This window comes from Salmo salar, chromosome ssa11 (genome assembly GCF_905237065.1).
Source record: "Salmo salar chromosome ssa11, Ssal_v3.1, whole genome shotgun sequence".
Classification (NCBI taxonomy): domain Eukaryota; kingdom Metazoa; phylum Chordata; class Actinopteri; order Salmoniformes; family Salmonidae; genus Salmo; species Salmo salar.
In genome coordinates this window covers 18,833,349-18,857,590 of record NC_059452.1, presented here as the reverse complement: position 1 = coordinate 18,857,590, position 24,242 = coordinate 18,833,349, and the positions used below count along the sequence as shown (strand labels likewise).

General features: G+C 44.5%; 1 protein-coding gene and 1 pseudogene across 2 annotated transcripts; one reads left to right on the top strand and one right to left on the bottom strand.

Annotated features, from left to right (window-relative positions):
* Positions 1-1,304: 1,304 nt before the first annotated feature.
* On the top strand, positions 1,305-6,697 carry psd7 (26S proteasome non-ATPase regulatory subunit 7). Of its 2 annotated transcripts, NM_001141146.2 has the most exon segments (8): positions 1,440-1,599; positions 2,061-2,152; positions 2,258-2,350; positions 2,452-2,549; positions 2,692-2,772; positions 3,049-3,140; positions 3,250-3,308; positions 5,988-6,696. In NM_001141146.2, coding segments are annotated over 8 exon segments (591 nt in total). In that variant the 5' UTR covers positions 1,440-1,525; the 3' UTR covers positions 5,990-6,696.
* Positions 6,698-6,914: 217 nt separating this feature from the next.
* Positions 6,915-23,078, bottom strand: LOC106562094 (polycystic kidney disease protein 1-like 2; annotated as a pseudogene).
* Positions 23,079-24,242: the final 1,164 nt, after the last annotated feature.

The window sequence follows — 24,242 nt, the reverse complement described above, 5'->3', positions numbered from 1 at the left end:
CAATGAGCTTCTTGAGTGGAATGAATAATGATATGCTTATAAATCCTAACAATGGCCAAGAGCAAAGTTAACACAGCAGCAAGGTAATTGCAGAAACCTGTTTGTTGATTGGGGCATGACTGTAACAATGGGTGTACTGCACTGTACTGTAGATCTTGTGAGTTATGTGAGACTTTTTCGTTATTCATGTCATATGTACCCTTTAGAAAGTTTGCAGGTTTGAAGATAGATATGAAAGTAAAGATTGGAGGATGGCACACTCTGACTTCTGCCAGAACAAATCCCAACATCATTGGACATCAAATCAAATTGTATTGGTCGCATGCGCAGAGTACAACAGGTTACAGTTAAATGCTTACTTACGAGCCCATTCCGAACAATGCAGAGACCTAATCATAGACCTAATCTCACCACTGCACTCACCACATGCATCCTAAAATAGCCATTCACATGCCATGGTCTACATCTGTGACTGATCATTACTTTCTCAGTGCATTGAGTTAATCAACAGCAAATGTTTCGTCAGTTGTTTCACATTCACAAGTTCATTACTCTTTCTATAAAAAGAAAACAAACTTCAAACGACCTGTGGCCTTAGTGTTTATGACCGTGTCCTTGGGATTTAATGCTTTTATTGGCCCTATGATTTTGATGATAATCAGGCTTCTCTCACCCTTCTAAATACTGCTCATTATTGCTTTATAAAGGCACTACCCTAACTCCTCCATCACAAGAAGCCTCATCAATCTTTGTAGAAAACACCATACAACCAAAATACCTAAATATTATGTGCAGTTAGATAGCACACACAGTGTGAGGCACGTTATGCACACAGCATGTGGCAACTACTACTAACCTTGGATGAGCATGAGGGTAATGAAGTTACCAAGGGTGGATTATTATTAACTCTGAAGAAACGCGAGAAGAGAGTTCACTATAAAGTGAAGCACCAACTCTAAGAGCTACAGCTATAACGATGGAAAATAAATTAGGATACAATTTATTGATTGATTTGTCCACCAAGATCACTGTCTGTCTGGTCATCACGAGCAACATTGAAAATAGGTCAAATGTCTAAATTCAAAAGCACTTTCATGCTAGAATCAAACTGTGACAGGATGGGACAGTGTGTAAGAGTTATTTCTGGGTTTACAGCCCTCTAGTGTTAAAACCAGGGACAGCCCAACCCATGGAGGAATCCATACTAAAAAGCTTGAACTGCAACTTCGCAATGATTCTACACAAAGTATATTCTGGACTCGTTCGATTAAAAAAATAGCTTGTCAAATTCATTTAAGATATTTCGCCTAACATTTTTTTTAAAGGGTATTCAAATCCATGCAAAATGCACGTTAGAACCCAAACGGAGCATTTTTTGCGCAGTTTTGACAAATCCATAACCTTTGGCTCTTTGGTCACATGACCCTACGCGAAGGATTGTGGGATTGTGGCGCACTGACAGTGGTTGTGGTTGTTGTTCTCTGTCGCGAAAATATTTTCTATTGAATTCAATTCACACATAAACATGCCGGAGTTGGCTGTTGAGAAAGTTATTGTCCATCCCTTGGTGCTCCTGAGTGTGGTGGATCATTTTAACAGGTAAAGGATTCGAATGATCTAGACAGTTGATGATTGTTCAAAAATGTGGACTCACTGTTGTTTCCCAAATAACTACAGTTTAGCTAGTTTATAGTAGCTAACTAACTTTAACGACTAGCTAGTGAAAGTAAATTAACTTAGAGCAATCAAGTTAACGTTAGCTAACTAGCTACTGTGTAGCTAACTAGCTGATTCACCTCGGAAGGCTCTGATTCACCTAATGCTATCCAGTATAGCTAGTAGCTAGCTAGATACACAAGTTCTCATATTACACAAATGGCAGGTTTCCTCAACGATTAGTGCATCGTTTATGCACTGTACTAGCTATTGTAGCTAGCTAACGTTAACCAACTTGTAACGCGTTAGCTCTCTAGTCAGGGATGTCACAGTCACAAGTGTGCAATAAAGACAGTTCAGAAACTCTGTAGCTAACAGCCTACTCTTGTTCTGTATTTGATCAGAATCGGTAAAGTTGGAAGTCAGAAGAGGGTTGTGGGTGTACTTCTCGGCTCATGGCATAAGAAGGTTCTTGATGTGTCCAACAGCTTTGCAGGTGAGTTTCCTAACGTGACCTATTTCTACAACCACAGTCCATTATTTCATTACACTTTGGTTTCTTGTTGATCTGGCTGATCCCCCCCCGCCCCCCTTCTTCCAGTGCCATTTGACGAGGATGACAAGGATGATTCTGTGTGGTTCCTGGACCATGACTATTTGGAGAACATGTACAACATGTTCAAGAAAGTCAATGGTAAGTCTCGAGTTCTTTGTAAATTAGTATGCATTTTAATAACGCTAGATTTTACTCTACAATGTGATTTAGTGATCGAACATGTATTCCGATTGTTTCAGCAAGAGAAAGAATAGTTGGTTGGTATCACACGGGCCCCAAACTACACAAGAATGACATTGCCATCAATGAACTCGTGAAGCAATATTGTACCAATTCTGTAAGTATAAGTATAACATTTTAGTTGAATTTAATACAAAATGTTGATGTAATTTTTTACTTAGCAATTACATATTACTACTGATGTGAGTAAACATACTATGGTATAAAGATTTTAATTCAATTTTTTTGGTTGTTTATAGGTTTTGGTCATCATTGACGTGAAACCGAAAGACCTGGGTCTACCAACGGAGGCCTACATATCTGTGGAGGAAGTGCATGATGTATGTTTTTATCAGTGGAATTATTGAATTAATGTAAAAGTGGAACAACAATTCTCTACTCTTACCTCTGCAACAAAGGTTTATGCTGCATGTCAGTTTTACATCTACCACTTAGTGAAATCTAAAAATTGTAGGATTAGAAAGAATGTCACTGTACAAATCAAAGTTTGTTATGTTGTGGAGAAACGGATGCCTTTTGAGCTTTAATGTTGAGGAAAACTGACAAACTCACTTGAGAAGAAGGTCTAATGGTTGTAACATTTCTTTTGTTTTTAGGATGGCACTCCAACATCCAAGACATTTGAACATGTCACCAGTGAGATTGGTGCTGAAGAAGCAGAGGAAGTGGGAGTGGAGCATTTACTCCGGTAAGACATGACTCATGCATGTGGTCAATGTGTTTGTACTTGTCATTTGTCTTGAAGTTCAATATGTAAATGACTGTCGTTCTTGTGTTATTGCTCATCATTTTTTCAGACCAGACCTGGGTTCAAATACATGTATATTTGAGTATCTGGTACTGAAAATACTTTTCTGTGAGTATTTTCAAATACACAGCCCAAAACAAGTACTTTCATTTGTATATTTGAATGGTTATTTGTAAAAAAAGAATTGTATTTGAAACCATTTTCAAATACTTATTTCAAATACTATTTTTAAATACCTGGGTTAAGTGCATGGGTGTGTATTTGAGTCAGTCTATTTTCAAATGCTTTCCAAGTGTATTTCTAAATATACACCGAACAAAAATATAAACACAACATGCAACAATTTCAAAGATTTTACTGAGTTACAGTTCATATAAATAAATCAGTCAATTGAAATAAATTCATTAGGCCCTAATCTATGGATTTCACATGACTGGGAATACAGATATGCATCTGTTGGTCACATATACCTTTAAAGTAGGGGCATGGATCAGAACACCATTATCTGGTGTGAACACCATTTGCCTCATGTAGCGCGACACATCTTCTTCGCATAGAGTTTATCAGGCTGTTGATTGTGGCCTGTAGAATGTTTTCCCATTCCTCCAGCGAAGTTTCTGGATATTGGCGGAAACTGGAACATGTTGTTGTACATGTCGATCCAGAGCATCCCAAACTTGCTCAATGGGTGACATGTCTGGTGAGTATGCTGGCCATGGAAGAACTGGGACATTTTCCTCTTCCAGGAATTGTGTACAGATCCTTGAGACATGGGGCCGTGCATTATCATGCTGAAACATGAGGTGATGGATGAATGGCACGACAATGGGCCTAAGGATCTCGACACGGTATCTCTGCATTCAAATTGCCATCGATAAAATGCAATTGTATTCGTTGTCCGTAGCTTATGCCTGTCCATACCACAACCCCACCACCACCCTAGGGCACTCTGTTCACAACATTGACATCAGCTCATGAAATATGGGAGTAACACTTTACATGTTGCGGTTATATTTTTGTTCAGTGTACACTAAAATATTCAACTTCTTTTCAAATAAAATGTTTCTGAATACGTACAGTACCAGTCAAAAGTTTGGACACACCTACTCATTCAAGGGTTTTTCTTTATTTTTACTATTTTCTACATTGTAGAATAATAGTGAAGACATCAAAACTATGAAATAACACATGGAATCATGTAGTAAGCAAGTGTTAATCAAATCAAAATATATTTTCAATTTGAGATTCTTCAAAGTAGCTACCCTTTGCCTTTATGACAGCTTTGCATTCTCTAAACCAGCTTCATGAGGTAATCACCTGGAATGCATTTCAATTAACAGGTGTGCCTTGTTAAAAGTACATTTGTGGAATTTCTATCTTTAATGCGTTTGAGCTAGTCAGTTGTGTTGTGACAAGGTAGGGGTGGTATACATAAGAGCCCTATTTGGAAAAGACCAAGTCCATATTATGTCAAGAAACAGCTCAAATAAGCAAAGAGAAATGACAGTCCGTTACTTTAAGACATGAAGGTCAGTCAGTGTGGAACATTTCAAGAACTTTGAAAGTTTCTTCAAGTGCAGTCGCAAAAACCATCAAGTGCTATGATGAAACTGGCTCTCATGAGGACCGCCACAGGAAAGGAAGACCCAGAGTTACCTCTGCTGCAGAGGATAAATTAATTAGAATTAACTGTACCTCAGATTGCAGCCCAAATAAATGCTTCACAGAGTTCAAGTAACAGACATCTCAACAGCAACTGTTCAGAGGAGACTGCATGAATCAGGCCTTCATGGTTGAATTGCTGCAAAGGAACCACTACTAAAGGACAACAAAAAGATGAAGAGACTTGCTTGGGCCAAGAAACACAAGCAATGGACATTAGACCGGTGGAATCCTGTCCTTTAGTCTGAGTCCAAATGTACGATTTTTGGTTCCAACCGGCGTGTCTTTGTGAGATGCAGAGTAGGTGAACGGATGATCTCTGCATGTGTGGTTCCCACCGTGAAGTATGGAGGAGGAGGTGTAATGGTGTGCTTTGCTGGTTACATGGTCTGTGATTTATTTATAATTCAAGGCACACTTAACCAGCATGGCTACCACAGCATTCTGCAACGATACGCCATCCCATCTGATTTGCGCTTAGTGGGACTATCATTTGTTTTTCAACAAGACAATGACCCAAAACAAACCTCCAGGCTGCGTAAGGGCTATTTGACCAAGAAGAGTGATGGAGTGCTGCATCAGATGATCTGGCCTCCACAATCACCAGACCTCAACCCAATTGAGATGGTTTGGGATGAGTTGGACCGCAGAGTGAAGGAAAAGCAGCCAACAAGTGCTCAGCATATTTGGGAACTCCCTCAAGACTGTTGGAAAAGCATTCCAGGTGAAGCTGGTTGAGAGAATGCCAAGACTGTGCAAAGTTGTCATCAGGGCAAAGGGTGGCTACTTTGAAGAATCTAAAATCTATTTTGATTTGATTAACACTTTCTTGGCTACTACATGATTCCATATGTGTTATTTCACAGTTTTGATGTCTTCACTATTATTCTACAATGTAGAAAATATTAAAAATAAAGAAAAACCCTTTGAATTAGTAGGTGTGTCCAAACTTTTGACTGGAACTGTACTTTAAATGTATATGAAAGTAATTGAAAAACTGGTATTTGAATCCCAAGTCTGATTCTTAACATAAAAATGTAAGGCCAGTTTTTCCACCAAAAAGGGAAACAGGTTGACTTAAAACATGCAAGTCACTAAAATGAAATATTTTGTATCTCTATGCAGAGACATCAAGGACACAACAGTTGGCACCCTGTCTCAACGCATCACCAACCAGGTGCATGGCCTAAAGGGCCTCAACTGCAAGTTAGTGGATATCAAAGGGTATTTGGACAAAGTTGCCACAGGTAAGCTGCCCATCAACCACCAGATCATCTACCAGCTGCAGGACGTCTTCAACCTGCTGCCTGACGTCAACCTTCAAGAGTTCATCAAGGCATTTTACCTCAAGACCAATGACCAGATGCTGGTGGTTTACCTGGCTTCACTCATCCGCTCCGTGGTTGCTCTTCACAACCTCATCAACAACAAGGTCGCCAACCGAGATGCAGAGAAGAAGGAAGGCCAGGAAAAAGATGACAGCAAGAAAGAGAAGAAAGAGGACAAGGAAAAAGAGAAGGGAGACACTAAGAAAGATAAGAAGGAGAAGAAATGAGGAAGCAATGGTCATTTCTGACTACAGACTGACTTTATTTTCGTTCTTCCCACCTGTCAGACACTATCTTTTTTTTATTAAGAAGACCCTCTCATTTTCTTAATGGATTAAAAGAGCGAAGGGAATTGGCCATTTGTTTGTCTACTCCACATAAGTCTAATCATTTTTCATTCTTATGCAGCTCATTTGGTTAATGTTGACAAAATACTGGTTTGCTATGGTTCAAAACATTTTTTATTAATTTCACAACAAACATGTTACTAATACAACATTGGAATTATCTTGTATCCTGATCTCCTCATTGTTGTCCCCTCACATGTTACCATAATAACCATACATGTGTATTTATGACAGAAAAGTGAGGTAACAGAAGGAGTTGTTATTTCCTCCATCTTTTTAAAGCTTTGCATTAGATCACAAAACGGCACAAATAGCCTCATTCATGCATGATATATTCGATAACTAAACAGCTAGAGGCAACAAGTCAACAAAATGCATCACTGCTCCTATGAAGCAACAGAACTGAAAATGACAGCTCCCTGTGAATACATAGAGAGGGAAGTTAATTTTACATAGTGTAAGATTGATGCACAGTACCTTGTGGTGTATTTGCTCTTGAGTGAACGCCACCAGGATGACTGAGATGAACAGGTTCAGACCCACAAAGGTCATGAATATAATGCAAGAGCCAATGAGGAACGCACCAAGCACCGGGTTATAATCAAGAACCTGGATTGGAAGGAGATGTTACAGAATTTAATCACAAAGCTACCATCATGACTACAGCAGTAATCAGGAGTCTAGTAGAGCTGTACTACTTTACTAACCTCGTCATAGTTGAAGATGCCCAGTTGCAAGCTGACCATGGTTAGAGCAGAATCCAGGAGAGTCCTATATGAGTACAGCTTCCAGCCATACATCAGATTAGACTGCAGACAGAGAATGATCACAGTTTACATTCACACTGCAAGTCGAGGGGACACCCATCATACACAAGCATAACATCACATAAGAAGAGAATGAGGATGAAGTTGGACAACTTCTAGGTTAGGTGTTTGAGAAAGACCCTTTATAGCGATAGAATAGGCCACGAACATAATGGTGATGACCACGAGGAAGCCTGATATGTCAGTCCAGGCCCGTTGCAGTGTGGCTGTGATCATGTTTAGTTTGGGGTTGAACCTCAGCAGATGCCACAGTTTGACTGTAGCCAGTAGCACCAGGAATGCGATCAGATACCCCAGCACTGCATCTGCTGTGGCTGTCTCATGGAAACTGGCAAACCTGGATAGAGAGTGGAGAAGTTGAACATCGCACAGGAGAAACTGACCAACAATAGGGATAGCAGACTAGCGAAAGAATAGCAGAAACCCATGATACCCCAACCCAGTGTGAACTCACTGGTCTTTATGGTTGTGGTAGTACTCCATGTCCCGGTTCCCTAACAGGGTCCTCTTAATGAAGACAGACAGTGCGCTCCAGCTCAGGAGGATGATGGCAAGCTCCAGCAGGTTCCACTTTGTCTTGAAGTAAGCCCACTTTTGCTGCTTCATCAGTTTTCCCTGTGAGGAGAAGAGAAGAGTTAGACTCAGGAGGAATTCCAGAACAATGGCACTAGACAATTGTGTCACAGATTTTATACGCTTTACACATAAGAAAGATATTTAAATTAAGGCTTACCTGAACATACATGTAGTAGAAGATAAAGAGGAAATAGATGACCTCAGAGGCCATGACAAAGATGTGGAGTCCACCGGTGGACTGGTATAGTCGGACACTCTGCAGCTCACTGCGAAACTGGAACGCTCCTGAGAGAATAAGACAGGTGCTGACAATCTGAGTTTTGGATGCCTTTAAATACTTACTTTATGCTGTATTCATAGAGAGATATAACAACTGTCTCACCTACAGTTGTGGTCTCCAGCATGAGTGTGACAGTGCAGAAGAGGTTGACATTGGCATTGTACACTGTGAACTCGACAAAGACTGCTTGGGTGAACAAATCAAGCCAGGTGTTGTCAAACAGATATTGAAGGGTACTGCAGGGACAGAAGACATGGATGAATAAAATAACATCTTTCTCTACCACAAAGATGGTTTGATAATTCAGATCATTTTTAAACATTAAGCACTGTAAATGTTCATTTACCTGCTAGCATTCTGTGAGTCAGGGCCCAGGTCTACCACAACCCCCCCCCTGTAGAGAACCACACTACCCCAGATGGGTTGGGCTCTGAGTCAGGCCTGAGTTTGGTACTGCCAGGGGCTGCGGAGGGTCCTTGAGGTGTTTTCACTCACAGAGCGGTTCCAGCCTGGCCCATAGGAGCCCGTGTCCTCCACCTCCCATGAGTATGGAGCATGGCAGTCAGGTACAGCCTGGCGCATGGAGCGGGCGATGCGGCAGGAGTTCTTTTTTATTACATTTTTTAAAGTTTTATTTTACCTTTATTTATACAGATATTTCTCATTGAGATAACATCTCTTTTCCAAGAGAGACCTGGTCAACGCTCCTAATGCCCGTCTTCTGCACCCTCACCTGGCAAAGACGGGCATTACCAACCAGTTTGGAGTTCCCATCTGTGATGAAACCTATAACACAGCATTCAAAAAATAACCAAAAGATAAAACGCTAGCACGCTTTCACCTATACAATTTCTCTTTCTATGAAATAAACATAATTTTTTTAGAGAATGCTACCTGGGTACTCTCCAAAGAGGTTGCTGAGGAGAGAGGTATTTGCCCAGGTGAACACATTTCCGTAGCTCATGCTGTCTGAGATCCCTTGGCTGAAGCTCTGCCGAATGTGCTGAGTCAGGAAGTAAGCGTTATGGTCCCGTTGACCATACGCCACCAGGAGCAACATCCACATGAACCCCATGTAGGCAGCAACAGAATCATAGGCCTTAAACATGTATGTTAACCAATAGGTGCAGTGAATGACAGTGCAGTGAACGAAAAAGCGGTTCCTCTTACTGAGAATCTCTTTGATGAGGGAGAAGACCTGCTCCTTGATCATGTTGTTCCTCATCCTCTCGATGTCTGTGGGAGGAGGGGGCTGGTAGAAGCTGCATGTGCTATCCCTCCTGACAGCCCAGACTACTTCCGGGTCATCTGTGGACAAGATGGTTGTAAAAGTTGAAAACAAGCTGTATCTAGTCTTAGCTATCTCATATACAAGTAAACACAATATCTGTAACAATGAATAAGGAAAGTAGAAAGGATATATTGTTATGCCTGAGATATGGAAAATCGGCTTGTATATAAAGCGCTCCCCCTCAAACTTTGGATCCCCATAATCCTCCAGATTTTCTTCAGAACGAGAGCAAAGAAGGCTGAAAAACCTAGCACCTGTGTTAGGAAATCCACAAAGTAATACCCAGATTACAGATACATGCTGCAGGGCATCTTACATTGTATAGTATGTATTGTACTGTAGGTCTCACATTCAGTGGCTGAGTGATAAAGAGGCTCTCAAAGAAAGATACGACCATGGAGTCCTTCCCATAGGTCAGCCTATACATCATGGTGAAGTATCCAGATACTCCGCTGGTGGCTGCCACCAGTATCCAGCCGATAAACACAAACCACCAGGGCAGCCCGCCATGCTTCTTACTGCTGGTGTCTACCTCACTGCTCTCTGCTGGGCTTTGGCTTCGAGCCATCTGGTCCCCTCCCAGGCTGGAAGAAGAGAGGTGGGACTCTATCAGCCCCTTCATGCCCCGGACCTGCTGCACTGCCCGGCAGTAGCTGTCTGGGTTGGGGAAGCGAGAAGGTCCCAGTAGGCTCAGCTCCTCGACATGGCATAGCTGCCTGTACAGATACTGGCTGTTGGTGCTCCTTTTCTGGCTCCCATCCCCAGTCTTCTCAGGGCTCCCACACATGTTGGTCTCTGAAAGTGTCTTGCATCTTAAAGTGTCTTGCAATTTAAAAATGCCCAGCCCATATGGGCTTGTAGGAGCACTATATCTGCAGTAGCAAAGAAAATAATGATATATTTGCACGCATACAAACCCATTTAAACTGCTCCTTTCATATTTATTTTGATCCCGACAAACTCCCCAGTCCCTGCTGGTGACAATTATATGTGTTGTATTTGACCTAAACCTGTCATTTTTAAAGGTACATTTCTTTGCTGTATTGTCTTGCAGTATTGCTTAACAGCCTTGTTGCAAACTGAATTTATGATTTGGAGTGGATTTTTTCACTTTGTCATACAGGCCAGTAATCGGGAGTGAATGCAATGTTGTTGGTCCTCTGTATTTTCAAGTATTGTGGTGGCAGGATCACGTTATGGGTATTGCCAAAGACACACCGGAATGGCTTTCCAATAGGCGTTGAGTGTTCTTGAGTGGTCCAGTCTAAGTCCTGACTTAAATTAGCTTGAAAATCAGGGACAAGGTTTGAATATTGTTGTCCATAAATTTACTGAGCTTGAACAATTTTGACAAAACCATGTACAAAACATTAGGAATAAAACATTAGGAACACCTTCCTAATATTGAGTTGCACTCCCTTTTTCCCACAGAACAGCCTGAATTCGTCTGGGCATGGACTGTACAAGGTTTGATAAGCGTTCCACAGGGATGCTGGTCAATGTTGATTCCAATGCTTCCCGCAGCTGTGTCATGTTGGCTGGATGTTCTTTGGGTGGTGGACTATTCTTGATACACACGGAAAACTGTTTAGCATGAAAAACCCAGCAGCATTGCAGTTCTTGACACACTCAATCCGGTGCACCTGGGACCTTCTACCATACCCCCTTCAAAGGTTATACAATATTTTGTCTTGCCCATTCACCCTCTGAATGGCACAATGTCTCAATTGTCTCAAGGCTTTTAAAATCCTTATTTAATTAACCTGTCTCCTCCCCTTCATCTACACTGATTGAAGTGGATTTAACAAGTGACATCAATAAGGGATCATAGCTTTCACCTGGATTCACCTGGTCAGTCTATGTAAGGAAAAGAGCAGGTGTTCATAATGTTTTGTGTACTCAGTGTAGCTTTTCTTGATGTATCTTCCATGCTTTGGAAACAGCATTTGTAACCAGGAACACTTATTTTCTAAATAAGCATTCCAGTTTTTCTTTATCTCTAATTTCTGGTTTGAGTTGTTGCATTTTATCAAACAAGGTTACTCTTAAATTATCATGTACGTACATGTAAAATGTAAATGTAAAGTACAGTTAATTCTCAACCTCCCCTGAATCGCTCCTAGCTGCTCTTCTTCAATTATTGCATTTAACCTACTAAACTTAATTGCCAGAGGCAGTATCCCGGTTCTCAACGTGGCAAACAGGGGTCTTTGGTTTCTTGTAAGGTGAGGTGTTATAAGGTTCTAGCTGTTTTTAATCTGGTTATAAATTCTGAGTTTTGGTTTAAGCCATATATCATATGATTATCCTTTGGCTGACTGACAACAATGATTAAACTTTAGCCACTATATACTGTAAATATTTAATCTCTGGACATGCTACCAGAACATGTTATCAGATCAACCAGCAGTGCAATGCAGACAACCCCCCCCCCCCTTGCAGATTGGTTACCCCTAGTGAGAGAATGAGAGATCCCTCTTTCTTGGAGGCATCAGTGTAGAACTCCCCACCGGCTCGGTTCTGCTGCCGGATGATGTCCTCCACCAGGGAGAGCAGAGTGTTGATATCAGTCTGTTGTCCAGGCTTCATCTTTAACTCCAAGCGTGGAATGGGGCTCTTCATAGCCTTGGAGAGTGACTGAGCAATCTTCTTTATGTCCTGAGAGAATAACAGTGCATTCAGAAAGACTCCTTGACTTTTTCCACATTTTGGTACGTTACAGCCTTATTCTAAAATGTATTAAATCGTTTTTTCTGTCCTCATGAATCTACACACAATACCCCATAATGACAAAGCAAAAACCGAGACTTGTCCCAAAGCCACTCCTGTGTTGTCTTGGCTGTGTTCTTAGGGTCATTGTCCTGTTGGAAGGTGAACCTTCACCCCAGTCTGAGGTCCTGTGCGCTCTGGAGCAGGTTTCGTCACTCTCTGTACTTTGCTCCATTCATCTTTCCCTCAATCCTGACTAGTCTCCCAGTCCCTGCCTCTGAAAAACATCCCCACAGCATGATGCTGCCACCACCATGTTTCACCGTAGGGATGTTGCCAGGTGCTTGGCATTCGGCCAAAGAGTTCTATCTTTGTTTCATCAGACCACAGAATCTTGTTTGAGAGTCAGAGTCCTTTAGGTGCCTTTTGGCAAACTCCAAAGTGGCTGTCATGTGCTTTTTGCTGAGGAGTGGCTTCCGTCTGGCCACTGTACCATAAAGGCCTGATTGGTGGAGTGCTACAGAGATGGTTGTCCTTCTGGAAGATTCTCCCATCTCCACAGAGGAACTCTGTCAGAGTGACCATCAGGCCTCCCTGACCAAGGCCCTTCTCCCCCGATTGCGCAGTTTGGCCGGGCGGACAGCTCTAAGAAGAGTCTTGGTGGTTCCAAACTTCTTCCGTTTAAGAATGATGAAGGGCACTGTGTTCTTGGGGACCTTCAGTGCTGCAGAATATTTTTGGTACACGTCCCCAGATCTGTGCCTCAACACAATCCTGCTTCAGAGCTCTACAGACAATTCCTTTGACCTCATGGCTTGGTTTTTGCTCTGACATGCACTGTCAACTGTGGGACCTTATATAGACAGGCGTGTGCCTTTACAAAGCATGTCCAATCAATTGAATTTACCACAGGTGGACTCCAAGTTGTAGAAACATCTTAAGGATGATCAATGGAAACAGGATGCACCTGAGCTCAATTTCGAGTCTCATAGCAAAGGGTCTGAATACTTATGTAAATAAGGTATCTGTTTTTTTTTTTTAAATACATTTGCTAAAGTAAAAAAAAATAGATTTTGCTTTGTTATTGGGGGGTATTGTGTGTAGATTGATGAGGATTTGTATTTATTTAATCCATTTTAGAATAAGGCTGTAACGTAACAAAATATGGAAAAAGGGAAAGGGTCTGAATACTTTCCGAATGCACTGTATTAACAGCTTTGCTACTGTGGCGATGCAAACAGGCTGACTCTTGATTATGAATTCTGTTAAAATTGTTTACTTCTTTTACCTTGATGACTGTGTCTGGCGTGAGTTCTCTCTCTCTTTGTGGGGAGGGGGGCTGTGAGCGAGACCCTCTGCCAGTCTTCCCCTGCTTGGACACCTCTGCCTTGGGCTTTCCAGGCTTCGTCTCTCGGGGGCGGGTGTTTCTGAAGATACTCACAATGAGGAGATTAATTGGAAGCATTATGATTGAACTCTGAACTCCAATCATCAGCTGCTGCCAGGTGAACTCGATATGACCTACAGGAGTAGAAAGAGAAAGAAGAACGAGTTATTGTTCTGAAAACCTACCATTTCCAAATGCCCCCATTACTGTGCAGGCGTCCATACCCAGGACCATGGTCTGCTCAGAGGGGTCGGTAGGGATGCCCCAAAACATGATGCTGGTCAGCATGGTGCAGAGCAACAGAGAGAAACAGCAGGAGACTCGCTGGACACGTGAAGGTGCTCGTTGGAGGCCGGCTAATCACAGAAAAACAGATGTGGCCATCACGGAAATCCTTTGCCGTCCTCATGAAGAACATATTACTGCAGAATATACAGTGTAAGAAGATTTAGTTACATGATGGACACTTGTCCAGGGATATATATACACTGCTCAAAAAAATAAAGGGAACACTTAAACAACCCAATGTAACTCCAAGTCAATCACACTTCTGTGAAATCAAACTGTCCACTTAGGAAGCAACACTGATTACCAATAAATTTCACATGCTGTTGTGCAAATGGAATAGACAACATGTGGAAAATATAGGCAATTAGCAAGACACCCCCAATAAAGGAGTGGTTCTGCAGGTGGGGACCACAGACCACTTCTCAGTTCCTATGCTTCCTGGCTGATGTTTTGGTCACTTTTGAATGCTGGCGGTGCTTTCACTCTAGTGGTAGCATGAGATGGAGTCTACAACCCACACAAGTGGCTCAGGTAGTGCAGCTCATCCAGGATGGCACATCAATGCGAGCTGTAGCAAGAAGGTTTGCTGTGCCTGTCAGCGTGTCCAGAGCATGGAGGCGCTACCAGGAGACAGGCCAGTACATCCGGAGACGTGGAGGAGGCCGTAGGAGGGCAACAACCCAGCAGTAGGACCGCTACCTCCGCCTTTGTGCAAGGAGGAGCAGGAGAAGCACTGCCAGAGCCCTGCTAAATGACCTCCAGCAGGCCACAAATGTGCATGTGTCTGCTCAAACGGTCAGAAACAGACTCCATGAAGGTGGTATGAGGGCCCGACGTCCACAGGTGGGGGTTGTGCTTACAGCCCAACACCGTGCAGGACGTTTGGCATTTGGGGGGGGTACTGTGCGTGGAGCTGGCACATAGTTGTCTTTGTATCAAAGATAAAGGTAAACGCAGCCACTGCTAGCTAGCCAACTCTACCAGCTAGCAGTACTGTATCATTTTTAGTCAATAAGATTTTTGCAACGTAAGCTTAACTTTCTGAACTTTCGAGATGTGTAGTCCACTTGTGTAGCTAACAGGACTGACTTTGTGTTAGCTAGCCAACGTTTAATTACTTCTGCGTTATGAAAGGAACTAGACACGGACACGAATGATCCATTGGTAGTTTGTTGTAACCAAGTACTGGTGCTAACTGTGTGTTATTGGATGCTAGCATGCTAGTTAGCTACGGCGTCATAGGATACGGTGCACTGGGTGGGTTTCACGGAAGAATACTGTACCAAGTTATCTAGCTGAATAAACTAAGTTTGAGCCTATTCCTGGAAACATTGAACCACTGTAGTTTACATCAATTATAATTTCTAAAGTGGAAGTTGGAGAAGTTATATTTGAGTGTTTCAGTGAATGGTTAGTGAGGGAGGCCCTGCTCTCTCGCTTCCCCAGTTGTTTAGTTCATTTTCATTCCAATCTCCTTTGCATTAGCGTAGCCTCTCCTGTAGCCTGTCAACTATGTGTCTGTCTATCCCTGTTCTCTCCTCTCTGCACAGGCCACACAAACGCTTCACACCGCGTGGCCGCTGCCACTCTAACGTGGTGGTCCCAGCGCGCACGAGCCACGTGGAGTTCCAGGTCTCCGGCAGCCTCTGGAACTGCCGGTCTGCGGCCAACAAGGCAGAGTTCATCTCAGCCTATGCTACCCTCCAGTCCCTCGACTTCTTGGCGCTGATGGAAACATGGATTACCACAGAAAACACTGCTACTCCTACTGCTCTCTCCTCGTCTGACCACGTGTTCTCGCATACCCCGAGAGCATCTGGTCAGCGGGGTGGTGGCACTGGAATCCTCATCTCTCCCAAGTGGACATTCTCTCTTTCTCCCCTGACCCAACTGTCTATCTCCTCCTTTGAATTCCATGCTGTCAGAGTCACTAGCCCATTCAAGCTTAACATCCTTATCATTTATCGCCCTCCAGGTTCCCTTGGAGAGTTCATCAATGAGCTTGACGCCTTGATAAGTTCCTTTCCTGAGGATGGTTCACCCCTCACAATTCTGGGTGACTTTAACCTTCCTACGTCTACCTTTGACTCATTTCTCTCTGCCTCCTTCTTTCCACTCCTCTCCTCTTTTGACCTCACCCTCTCACCGTCCCCCCCTACTCACAAGGCAGGCAATACGCTTGACCTCATCTTTACTAGATGCTGTTCTTCTACTAATCTCACTGCAACTCCCCTCCAAGTCTCCGACCACTACCTTGTATCCTTTTCCCTCTCGCTCTCCTCCAACACTACTCACTCTGCCCCTACTCAGATGGTATTGCGCCGTCGCAACCTTCGCTCTCTCTTTCCTGCTACTCTCTCCTCTTCCATCCTATCATCTCTTCCCTCTGCTCAATCCTTCTCCAACCAATCTCCTGATTCTGCTTCATCAACCCTCCTCTCCTCCCTTTCTGCATCCTTTGACTCTCTATGTCCCCTATCCTCCCGGCCGGCTCGGTCCTCCCCTCCTGCTCCGTGGCTTGACGACTCATTGCGAGCTCACAGAACAGGGCTCCGGGCTCTACCACTCTAAATTCCAAGCATCTGCCTCTAACCCTAGGAAGCTCTTTGCCACCTTCTCCTCCCTCCTGAATCCTCCTCCCCCTCCCCCCCTCCTCCCTCTCTGCGGATGACTTCGTCAACCATTTTGAAAAGAAGGTTGATGACATTCAATCCTCATTTGTTAAGTCAAACGACACCGCTGGTCCTGCTCACGTTGCCCTACCCTATGCTTTGACCTCTTTCTCCCCTCTCTCTCCAGATGAAATCTTGCGACTTGTGACGGCCGGCCGCCCAACAACCTGCCCGCTTGACCCTATCCCCTCCTCTCTTCTCCAGACCATTTCTGGAGACATTCTCCCCTACCTCACCTCGCTCATCAACTCATCCTTGACCGCTGGCTACATCCCTTCCGTCTTCAAGAGAGCGAGAGTTGCACCTCTTCTCAAAAAACCTACACTTGATCCCTCCGATGTCAACAACTACAGACCAGTATCCCTTCTTTCTTTTCTCTCCAAAACTCTTGAGCGTGAGGTCATTGGCCAGCTCTCTTGCCATCTCTCTCAGAATGACCTTCTTGATCCAAATCAGTCAGGTTTCAAGACTGGCCATTCAACTGAGACCGCTCTTCTCTGTGTCACGGCGGCTCTCCGCACTGCTAAAGCTAACTCTCTCGCCTCTGCTCTCATCCTTCTAGACCTATCTGCTGCCTTTGTTACTGTGAACCATCAGATCCTCCTCTCCACCCTCTCCGAGTTGGGCATCTCTGGCGTGGCTCACTCTTGGATTGCGTCCTACCTGACAGGTCGCTGCTACCAGGTGGCGTGGCGAGAATCCGTCTCCGCACCACGTGCTCTCACCACTGGTGTCCCCCAGGGCTCAGTTCTAGGCCCTCTCCTATTCTCGCTATACACCAAGTCACTTGGCTCTGTCATATCCTCACATGGTCTCTCCTATCATTGCTACAGAGACGACACACAATTAATCTTCTCCTTTCCCCCTTCTGATAACCAGGTGGCGAATCGCATCTCTGCATGTCTGGCAGACATATCAGTGTGGATGACGGATCACCACCTCAAGCTGAACCTCGGCAAGACGGAGCTGCTCTTCCTCCTGGGGAAGGACTGCCCATTCCATGATCTCGCCATCACGGTTGACAACTCCATTGTGTCCTCCTCCCAGAGTGCTAAGATCCTTGGCGTGACCCTGGACAACACCCTGTCGTTCTCAGCTAACATCAAGGCGGTGACCCGATCCTGTAGGTTCATGCTCTACAACATTCGCAGAGTACGACCCTGCCTTACACAGGAAGCGGCGCAGGTCCTAATCCAGGTACTTGTCATCTCCCGTCTGGATTACTGCAACTCGCTGCTGGCTGTGCCATTAAACCCTTACAACTCATCCAGAACGCCGCAGCCCGTCTGGTGTTCAACCTTCCAAAGTTCTCGCACGTCACCCCGCTCCTCCGCACACTCCACTGGCTTCCAGTTCAAGCTCGCATCTGCTACAAGACCATGGTGCTTGCCTAAGGAGCTGTGAGGGGAACGGCACCTCCGTACCTTCAGGCTCTGATCAGTCCCTACACCCAAAGAAGGGCACTGCGTTCATCCACCCCCCCCCCAAAAGATATAGATGTACTATTGTAAAGTGGTTGTTCCACTGGATATCATAAGGTGAATGCACCAATTTGTAAGTCGCTCTGGATAAGAGCGTCTGCTAAATGACGTAAATGTAATGTAAATGTGAAGGGACGTCAATCATCAGTGTGCCGTAGTTTCCCAGGTCAAGGATTGTGCTGTTCACCTGCCCGCCTTCAAGTCTCGGCAAGAGGATCTGAGAATCATAGAAGATCTTGTAATATATACAACTGTAATCATAATTCTGTCTACTTGATCATATAGTCTTTAAAGTATAAGTCTTGGACATTATCTTAGAAGATATACTGTAAGTCTTGGACATCAAGGGCTCGTAAGAGAAAAGCTCCACTAAAATTGGTACACATTTGCAGCTTTCTGACCTCAATCTCCTCAGACAGGTTCTCCACAGGGTGTGCTGATCCATCCTGTCTGGTGAGAGACACAGACCCCATGGCACCACTGATGTTACCCCCCTCACTCCAAGTATAAGGGTTCTTCTCAAAACTGCAGCCCAGAGTCTTCAGCGACGGCCTGCAGCCCAGAGTCTTCAGCGACGGCCTGCAGCCCAGAGTCTTCAGCGACGGCCTGCAGCCCAGAGTCTTCAGCGACGGCCTGCAGCCCAGAGTCTTCAGCGACGGCCTGCAGCCCAGAGTCTTCAGCGACGGCCTGCAGCCCAGAGTCTTCAGCGACGGCCTGCAGCCCAGAGTCTTCAGCGACGGCCTGCAGCCCAGAACCTCCAGCGATGATCTACAGTCCGGTTCCTCCTCCTCCGATCCACGGTCCGGTGGTACTAAAGCAGAGGGATCAGCGGGTGGAGCAGGGGTTACGCCCCGTACCGGAGCCGCCTCCTCTGCTGGAGGATAAGGTTATGTGGACTGCACTAGAGCCGCCATAGATAGGAGTTACCCACCCTACCCTCCCTTTTTTGTTTTGTGTTTAGGGGAATTCGGAGTCTGCACCTTTGGGGGGGGGTACTGTCACTTCCTGACCATAGTAAGATGTTTTTTTCTATGGTAGAGTAGGTTAGGGTGACAGGGGGTGTTTTGTGTTTTTTTTCTATGTTTTCTATATCTATGTTTTGTTTGGGGGGGTGATCTCCAATTGGAGGCAGCTGGCCCTCGTTGTCTCTAATTGGAGATCATATTTAAGTAGGGGTTTTTCTTTCTGGGTTTTGTGGGTTATTATATTTTGAGTAGTGTTTGTTTCTCTCTGCGTCACAGTTTGTTGTTTTGTCAAATTCAGTTATTTATGAATTGCAAAGTTTCACGAATTAAATCAAATGTGGAACTACAACCACGCTGCACTTTGGTCCGCTCCTTTCGACAGCCGTGACATTAACAGGAGCGTTTTGTTTTTGAGATATTGTATTTTAAATACAAATTACATTTATGTGACAGGCCTTGCATTTTTTATTGTAACGTTTCCACTCCAATGCTCTGTCTCTTACCTGTTAGCATACACACTGATCTCAGGGCTCTTGATAATGGCAGGCTCCTGACCAACCTTTTAGCCATTTAACAGTGCACTCTGCATATTGTCCATGCTGTTAATGAGAATCTTTGAGACCTTTCTCCGTGAAAGACAAACAAAATGCAGTAGTCCTGAAAAGTAACCATAGTTCATTACTGTCATCAGGGAACTCGGTGAAGCTATATATATCACCTGTGTGCTTGCATTTGAAGAAACTCCCAGGATATTGCTGGCTGCCTCAACAATTGGTGTAGCTGCCTGCACCATCTCTTCTCCACCATGCTCACTGACATTCATATAGAGGAGGGAAGAGCGGAGGTCTGCCATCAGGGAGCTAGCTTCTAGCTGGAAAAGATCCATAGCACAACATTGTGAACTAAATCTCCGCTTTCTTTCAGCAATACATGTTTGGGAAAGATTATGTTTCCTTGCTCCCATATCCAAGTGTACCTGAGCAGCGGAATTGACCTCTTCCCCCCGCTTGGTGATCCCTGCCACTGCTCTGGCCGTAACTTGCGCTTCCTGAGGAAACATCTGTTCTCGCAGCTGGAACATCAATCAGAATCCCTTACAAACATCCATCTAAACACCATCTGTTCTCGCAGCTGGAACATCAATCAGAATCCCTTACAAACATCCATCTAAAGAGACACTTCATTTTGTCTTGAACTTCAAACTAATTTATTGTAACTTTTAGTTTAGTGTAATGTCTTATTTTCACCAATACACAGAGTCCCTAGACCAGGGATGGGCAACTTTGACGGGGTGGGGGACACAAAAAATGTGAACTCATCATGAGGAGCTGCAGTGGCTCGCGGGTCTGCGTACCCTCATCCATAGCCACACATGCAGTCAACTGATTTTTGCATTCAGTCCATTTCTGCAGTTAAACTACTTATGGCTCTTAACTAAATGCATTACACCAGCAGCAAGGGACTACAAAAGCGGTTCGCCAGTTGCCATCCCTGGTGTAGACATTCCTGGCATCAAAGCCCATGCTCCCTATGACCTTAGCATATTACCCCATTCTCACCTCCTCCTTGGCACCTTTCTGATCCTCACTGGAGCCCTTATTCAGAATGTCGGACACAGACTTGAACATCTGTCCCAGGGTCTCCCCAGTGAGCAACCCCTGCTGCTGTAGCTGAGCGACAGTGTTCTCAACCACAGACTGCAGATTCTCCACTGAGGAACTGGAGCTGGCTGGCCACACCTTGGGGGACAACAATCAAATGAGAGCTCCAGATGCTACATTATAAATGTGAGCTCTATGGAGCAGAAAGGCAGGACAGATTCCATGCATTAAATCATTAAGTAAATGATAGGATTTTTACTTGATGACAAACCTCAGTGGTGATTGTGGCATTGGTTTTTCTATCCCCATTTATTAGAGTAACCACCATAGACAATGTAGTTGTAACTGTTGTTCCCGAGAGGTAGGCAGATTGACTTGACTTCATTGGCCCACTTTACAATGGCTAATTTGACATTCTGATGTCAGGTTCAACATAAGTGATGCTCATCCTACTATTATCTGTAACTAAAGCACGTGTAACAACACATACTCTAAAATCAGTGAATACCTACCATACACTATCACATAGAGATTCAGAGATCTGGACTGTGCATTTTTCAGATTGTCACTTGTCACCATGTATTCATTGCCACCATTTATTCTGTGTAGCAGGGGTCTTTGCTTTTTTGTAGCAGTGTTTGAGGTCTCCCTAGAAGAAATTAGCTCAAAATTAAATATGTTGCCTTCATAGACACTGTCGTTGTACAGAATGACTACAGCTTCTATACAATCGAACTTCACATGCATACATTTTGGTTGCTTATTTTGCTCATGTGACAAATTACAAATGAATGTGTGTTTGCGTGTATGTGTGTTCAAACAGCTGTGTGTTTGTGTGCATGTCAGTGGGGTTGGTTAATAGCAGAAGACAGTTCCGTCTGGACTAATAAAGTATATTTAATCTTAAATTAGACAACAGAAGTTCTATCTATTCATGCACTGAAACCACTATTCATAAATATGCCTGTGTGCACAATAAAGGAGTCTCAGACTTACTGTCAAAGGTCTTGTGTCCTCAACATGCCAAACTACTGTTGGGCAACTCGTTGTGATGGTAAACTCCAATTTTAGCCTTACATCGTTGTTTATGTTCACTGGGTTGGTAGAAAAACTAGAAGAATAAAGGTTAGCTTTTATCATACAATAGATCTTCTGGGACATAGATTACTGTAACTTAGAATTTGATTCAAATCAGCCATTTAGCTTCTTCGTTTGATAATGCAAACCTCTCCTAACAAACAAAATGTCACTCAGGATTATACATCTGTCTAATGAGCCATTCCCTCCCTCGTTTTACCTTATGGTAACATCAGTGAATTCTGGCAGAGTAACAGTGATGCATTTCTCTGCTTTAGCCACTTGAGCCCCGGCCCCATTTTTCTTCTGCACAGTAAAACTATATATATCAAAAATAAATGGGTCTGGAAGACAGGCTGCTGTAATCACATGAGTCTCCTGGTTTGTTTTGTCTCTGCATTTACATTCTTCATCTGTTGGAATAAATGGGAAACATGGTTTGAGTATAACATCTGTGCTGAAAGGACATTAAAGGTACTACACAATCGATACTGTCACCCGGAAACCAGAGAAATACCATCATTGTTACAATTCTACTCATAGAAAGATTATGCCTGAACTGAAAACTAAAATCTTCGGATTTCAGATTTATAACAGGCACAACCCTTGAAGATAAGACTTGAACAAGTGAGCCACGCAAATAGTCTTGACAGACTTTGTTACTGTAGCCTATTAATGAGTTGAAATGAGAGGTGAGTGTTCTCAGCCCTGGTACTTACTGCATTCCCATTCAAGTTGTATCCCAGGTTCACTGATTCCGGGTACTTCACTCAAACCAGTTAACCCAAGTGTGACACTTTGAGTGAAGTCAGATGGACTTTCTGTATCGGAAGTGATTTCCACATTAGCCCGGGCAAGCCTTTTATGGTCCTCTGTCTGAAAGTCTGATTTATTGTGACAAACTGCTGCTGTGTTCCCCACATTCACATCCATGTGTGAGAAGACATTCCAGGCCCTGACTTTCACTTGCAAAGCTCCTGTAACAAAACAGCTTATATAAATAAACAATCTTCTATCTTCTGTCATTGTTTCTGATTGTATTTGGGTAGGTACCTTGGATAGTGGTTGAGATATCGTAAACCTGCATGCTGGTGTTTTCCATATCTCTGGTCTCGGAGATGCTGTCGTTGGCTCCAGACACCTGGAAGAGAAGCTGCACCGGGGCTCCCCGGTCCAGGGAGACACTAACATAGAGGTCTGAGTCTGGACACTCCCCCTCCTCAGCCATCACTGATCCCAGCAGGCCCTCCACAGGCTCCAGCAGACACACCTGCAGCTCAGTGGACACGCCCAAGACCGAGACCCCGTTAGAGGCATGCAGGGTCAGCTGGTGGCAGCCAGAGCCCAGCTGTTGATCCACCTCTGGTCCCACTGTGATGTTGTGGGGGACGATTCATTTACATTTACATTTAAGTCATTTAGCAGACGCTCTTATCCAGAGCGACTTACAAATTGGTGCATTCACCTTATGATATCCAGTGGAACAACCACTTTACAATAGTGCATCTAAATATTTTTAGGGGGGGGGTTAAAGGATTACTTTATCCTATCCCAGGTATTCCTTAAAGAGGTGGGGTTTCAGGTGTCTCCGGAAGGTGGTGATAGACTCCGCTGTCCTGGCGTCGTGAGGGAGCTTGTTCCACCATAGGGGTGCCAGAGCAGCGAACAGTTTTGACTGGGCTGAGTGGGAACTGTGCTTCCTCAGAGGTAGGGGGGCCAGCAGACCAGAGGTGTATGAGCGCAGTGCCCTCGTTTGGGTGTAGGGACTGATCAGAGGTGCCGTTCCCCTCACGGCTCCGTAGGCAAGCACCATGGTCTTGTAGCAGATGCGAGCTTCAACTGGAAGCCAGTGGAGAGAGCGGAGGAGCGGGGTGACGTGAGAGAACTTGGGAAGGTTGAACACCAGACGGGCTGCGGCGTTCTGGATGAGTTGTAGGGGTTTAATGGCACAGGCAGGGAGCCCAGCCAACAGCGAGTTGCAGTAATCCAGACGGGAGATGACAAGTGCCTGGATTAGGACCTGCGCCGCTTCCTGTGTGAGGCAGGGTCGTACTCTGCGAATGTTGTAGAGCATGAACCTACAGGATCGGGTCACCGCCTTGATGTTAGTGGAGAACGACAGGGTGTTGTCCAGGGTCACGCCAAGGTTCTTAGCACTCTGGGAGGAGGACACAATGGAGTTGTCAACCGTGATGGCGAGTTCATGGAACGGGCAGTCCTTCCCCGGGAGGAAAAGCAGCTCCGTCTTGCAGAGGTTCAGCTTGACGTGGTGGTCCGTCATCCACACTGATATGTCTGCCAGACATGCAGAGATGTGATTCGCCACCTGGTTATCAGAAGGGGGAAAGGAGAAGATTAATTGAGTGTCGTCTGCATAGCAATGATAGGAGAGACCATGTGAGGATATGACAGAGCCAAGTGACTTGGTGTATTGCGAGAATAGGAGAGGGCGTAGAACAGAGCCCTGGGGGACACCAGTGGTGAGAGCACGTGGTGCGGAGACAGATTCTCGCCACGCCACCTGGTAGGAGCGACCTGTCAGGTAGGACGC

Excerpts from the sequence above, each read along its gene's own strand:
- psd7 (XM_014126630.2), top strand. The coding sequence starts at position 1,526 with ATGCCGGAGTTGGCTGTTGAGAAAGTTATTGTCCATCCCTTGGTGCTC. Across the intron at positions 2,351-2,451 it reads CATGTTCAAGAAAGTCAATG|CAAGAGAAAGAATAGTTGGT; the intron begins GTAAGTCTCGAG and ends CGATTGTTTCAG. Across the intron at positions 3,141-5,987 it reads GGAGTGGAGCATTTACTCCG|AGACATCAAGGACACAACAG; the intron begins GTAAGACATGAC and ends ATCTCTATGCAG.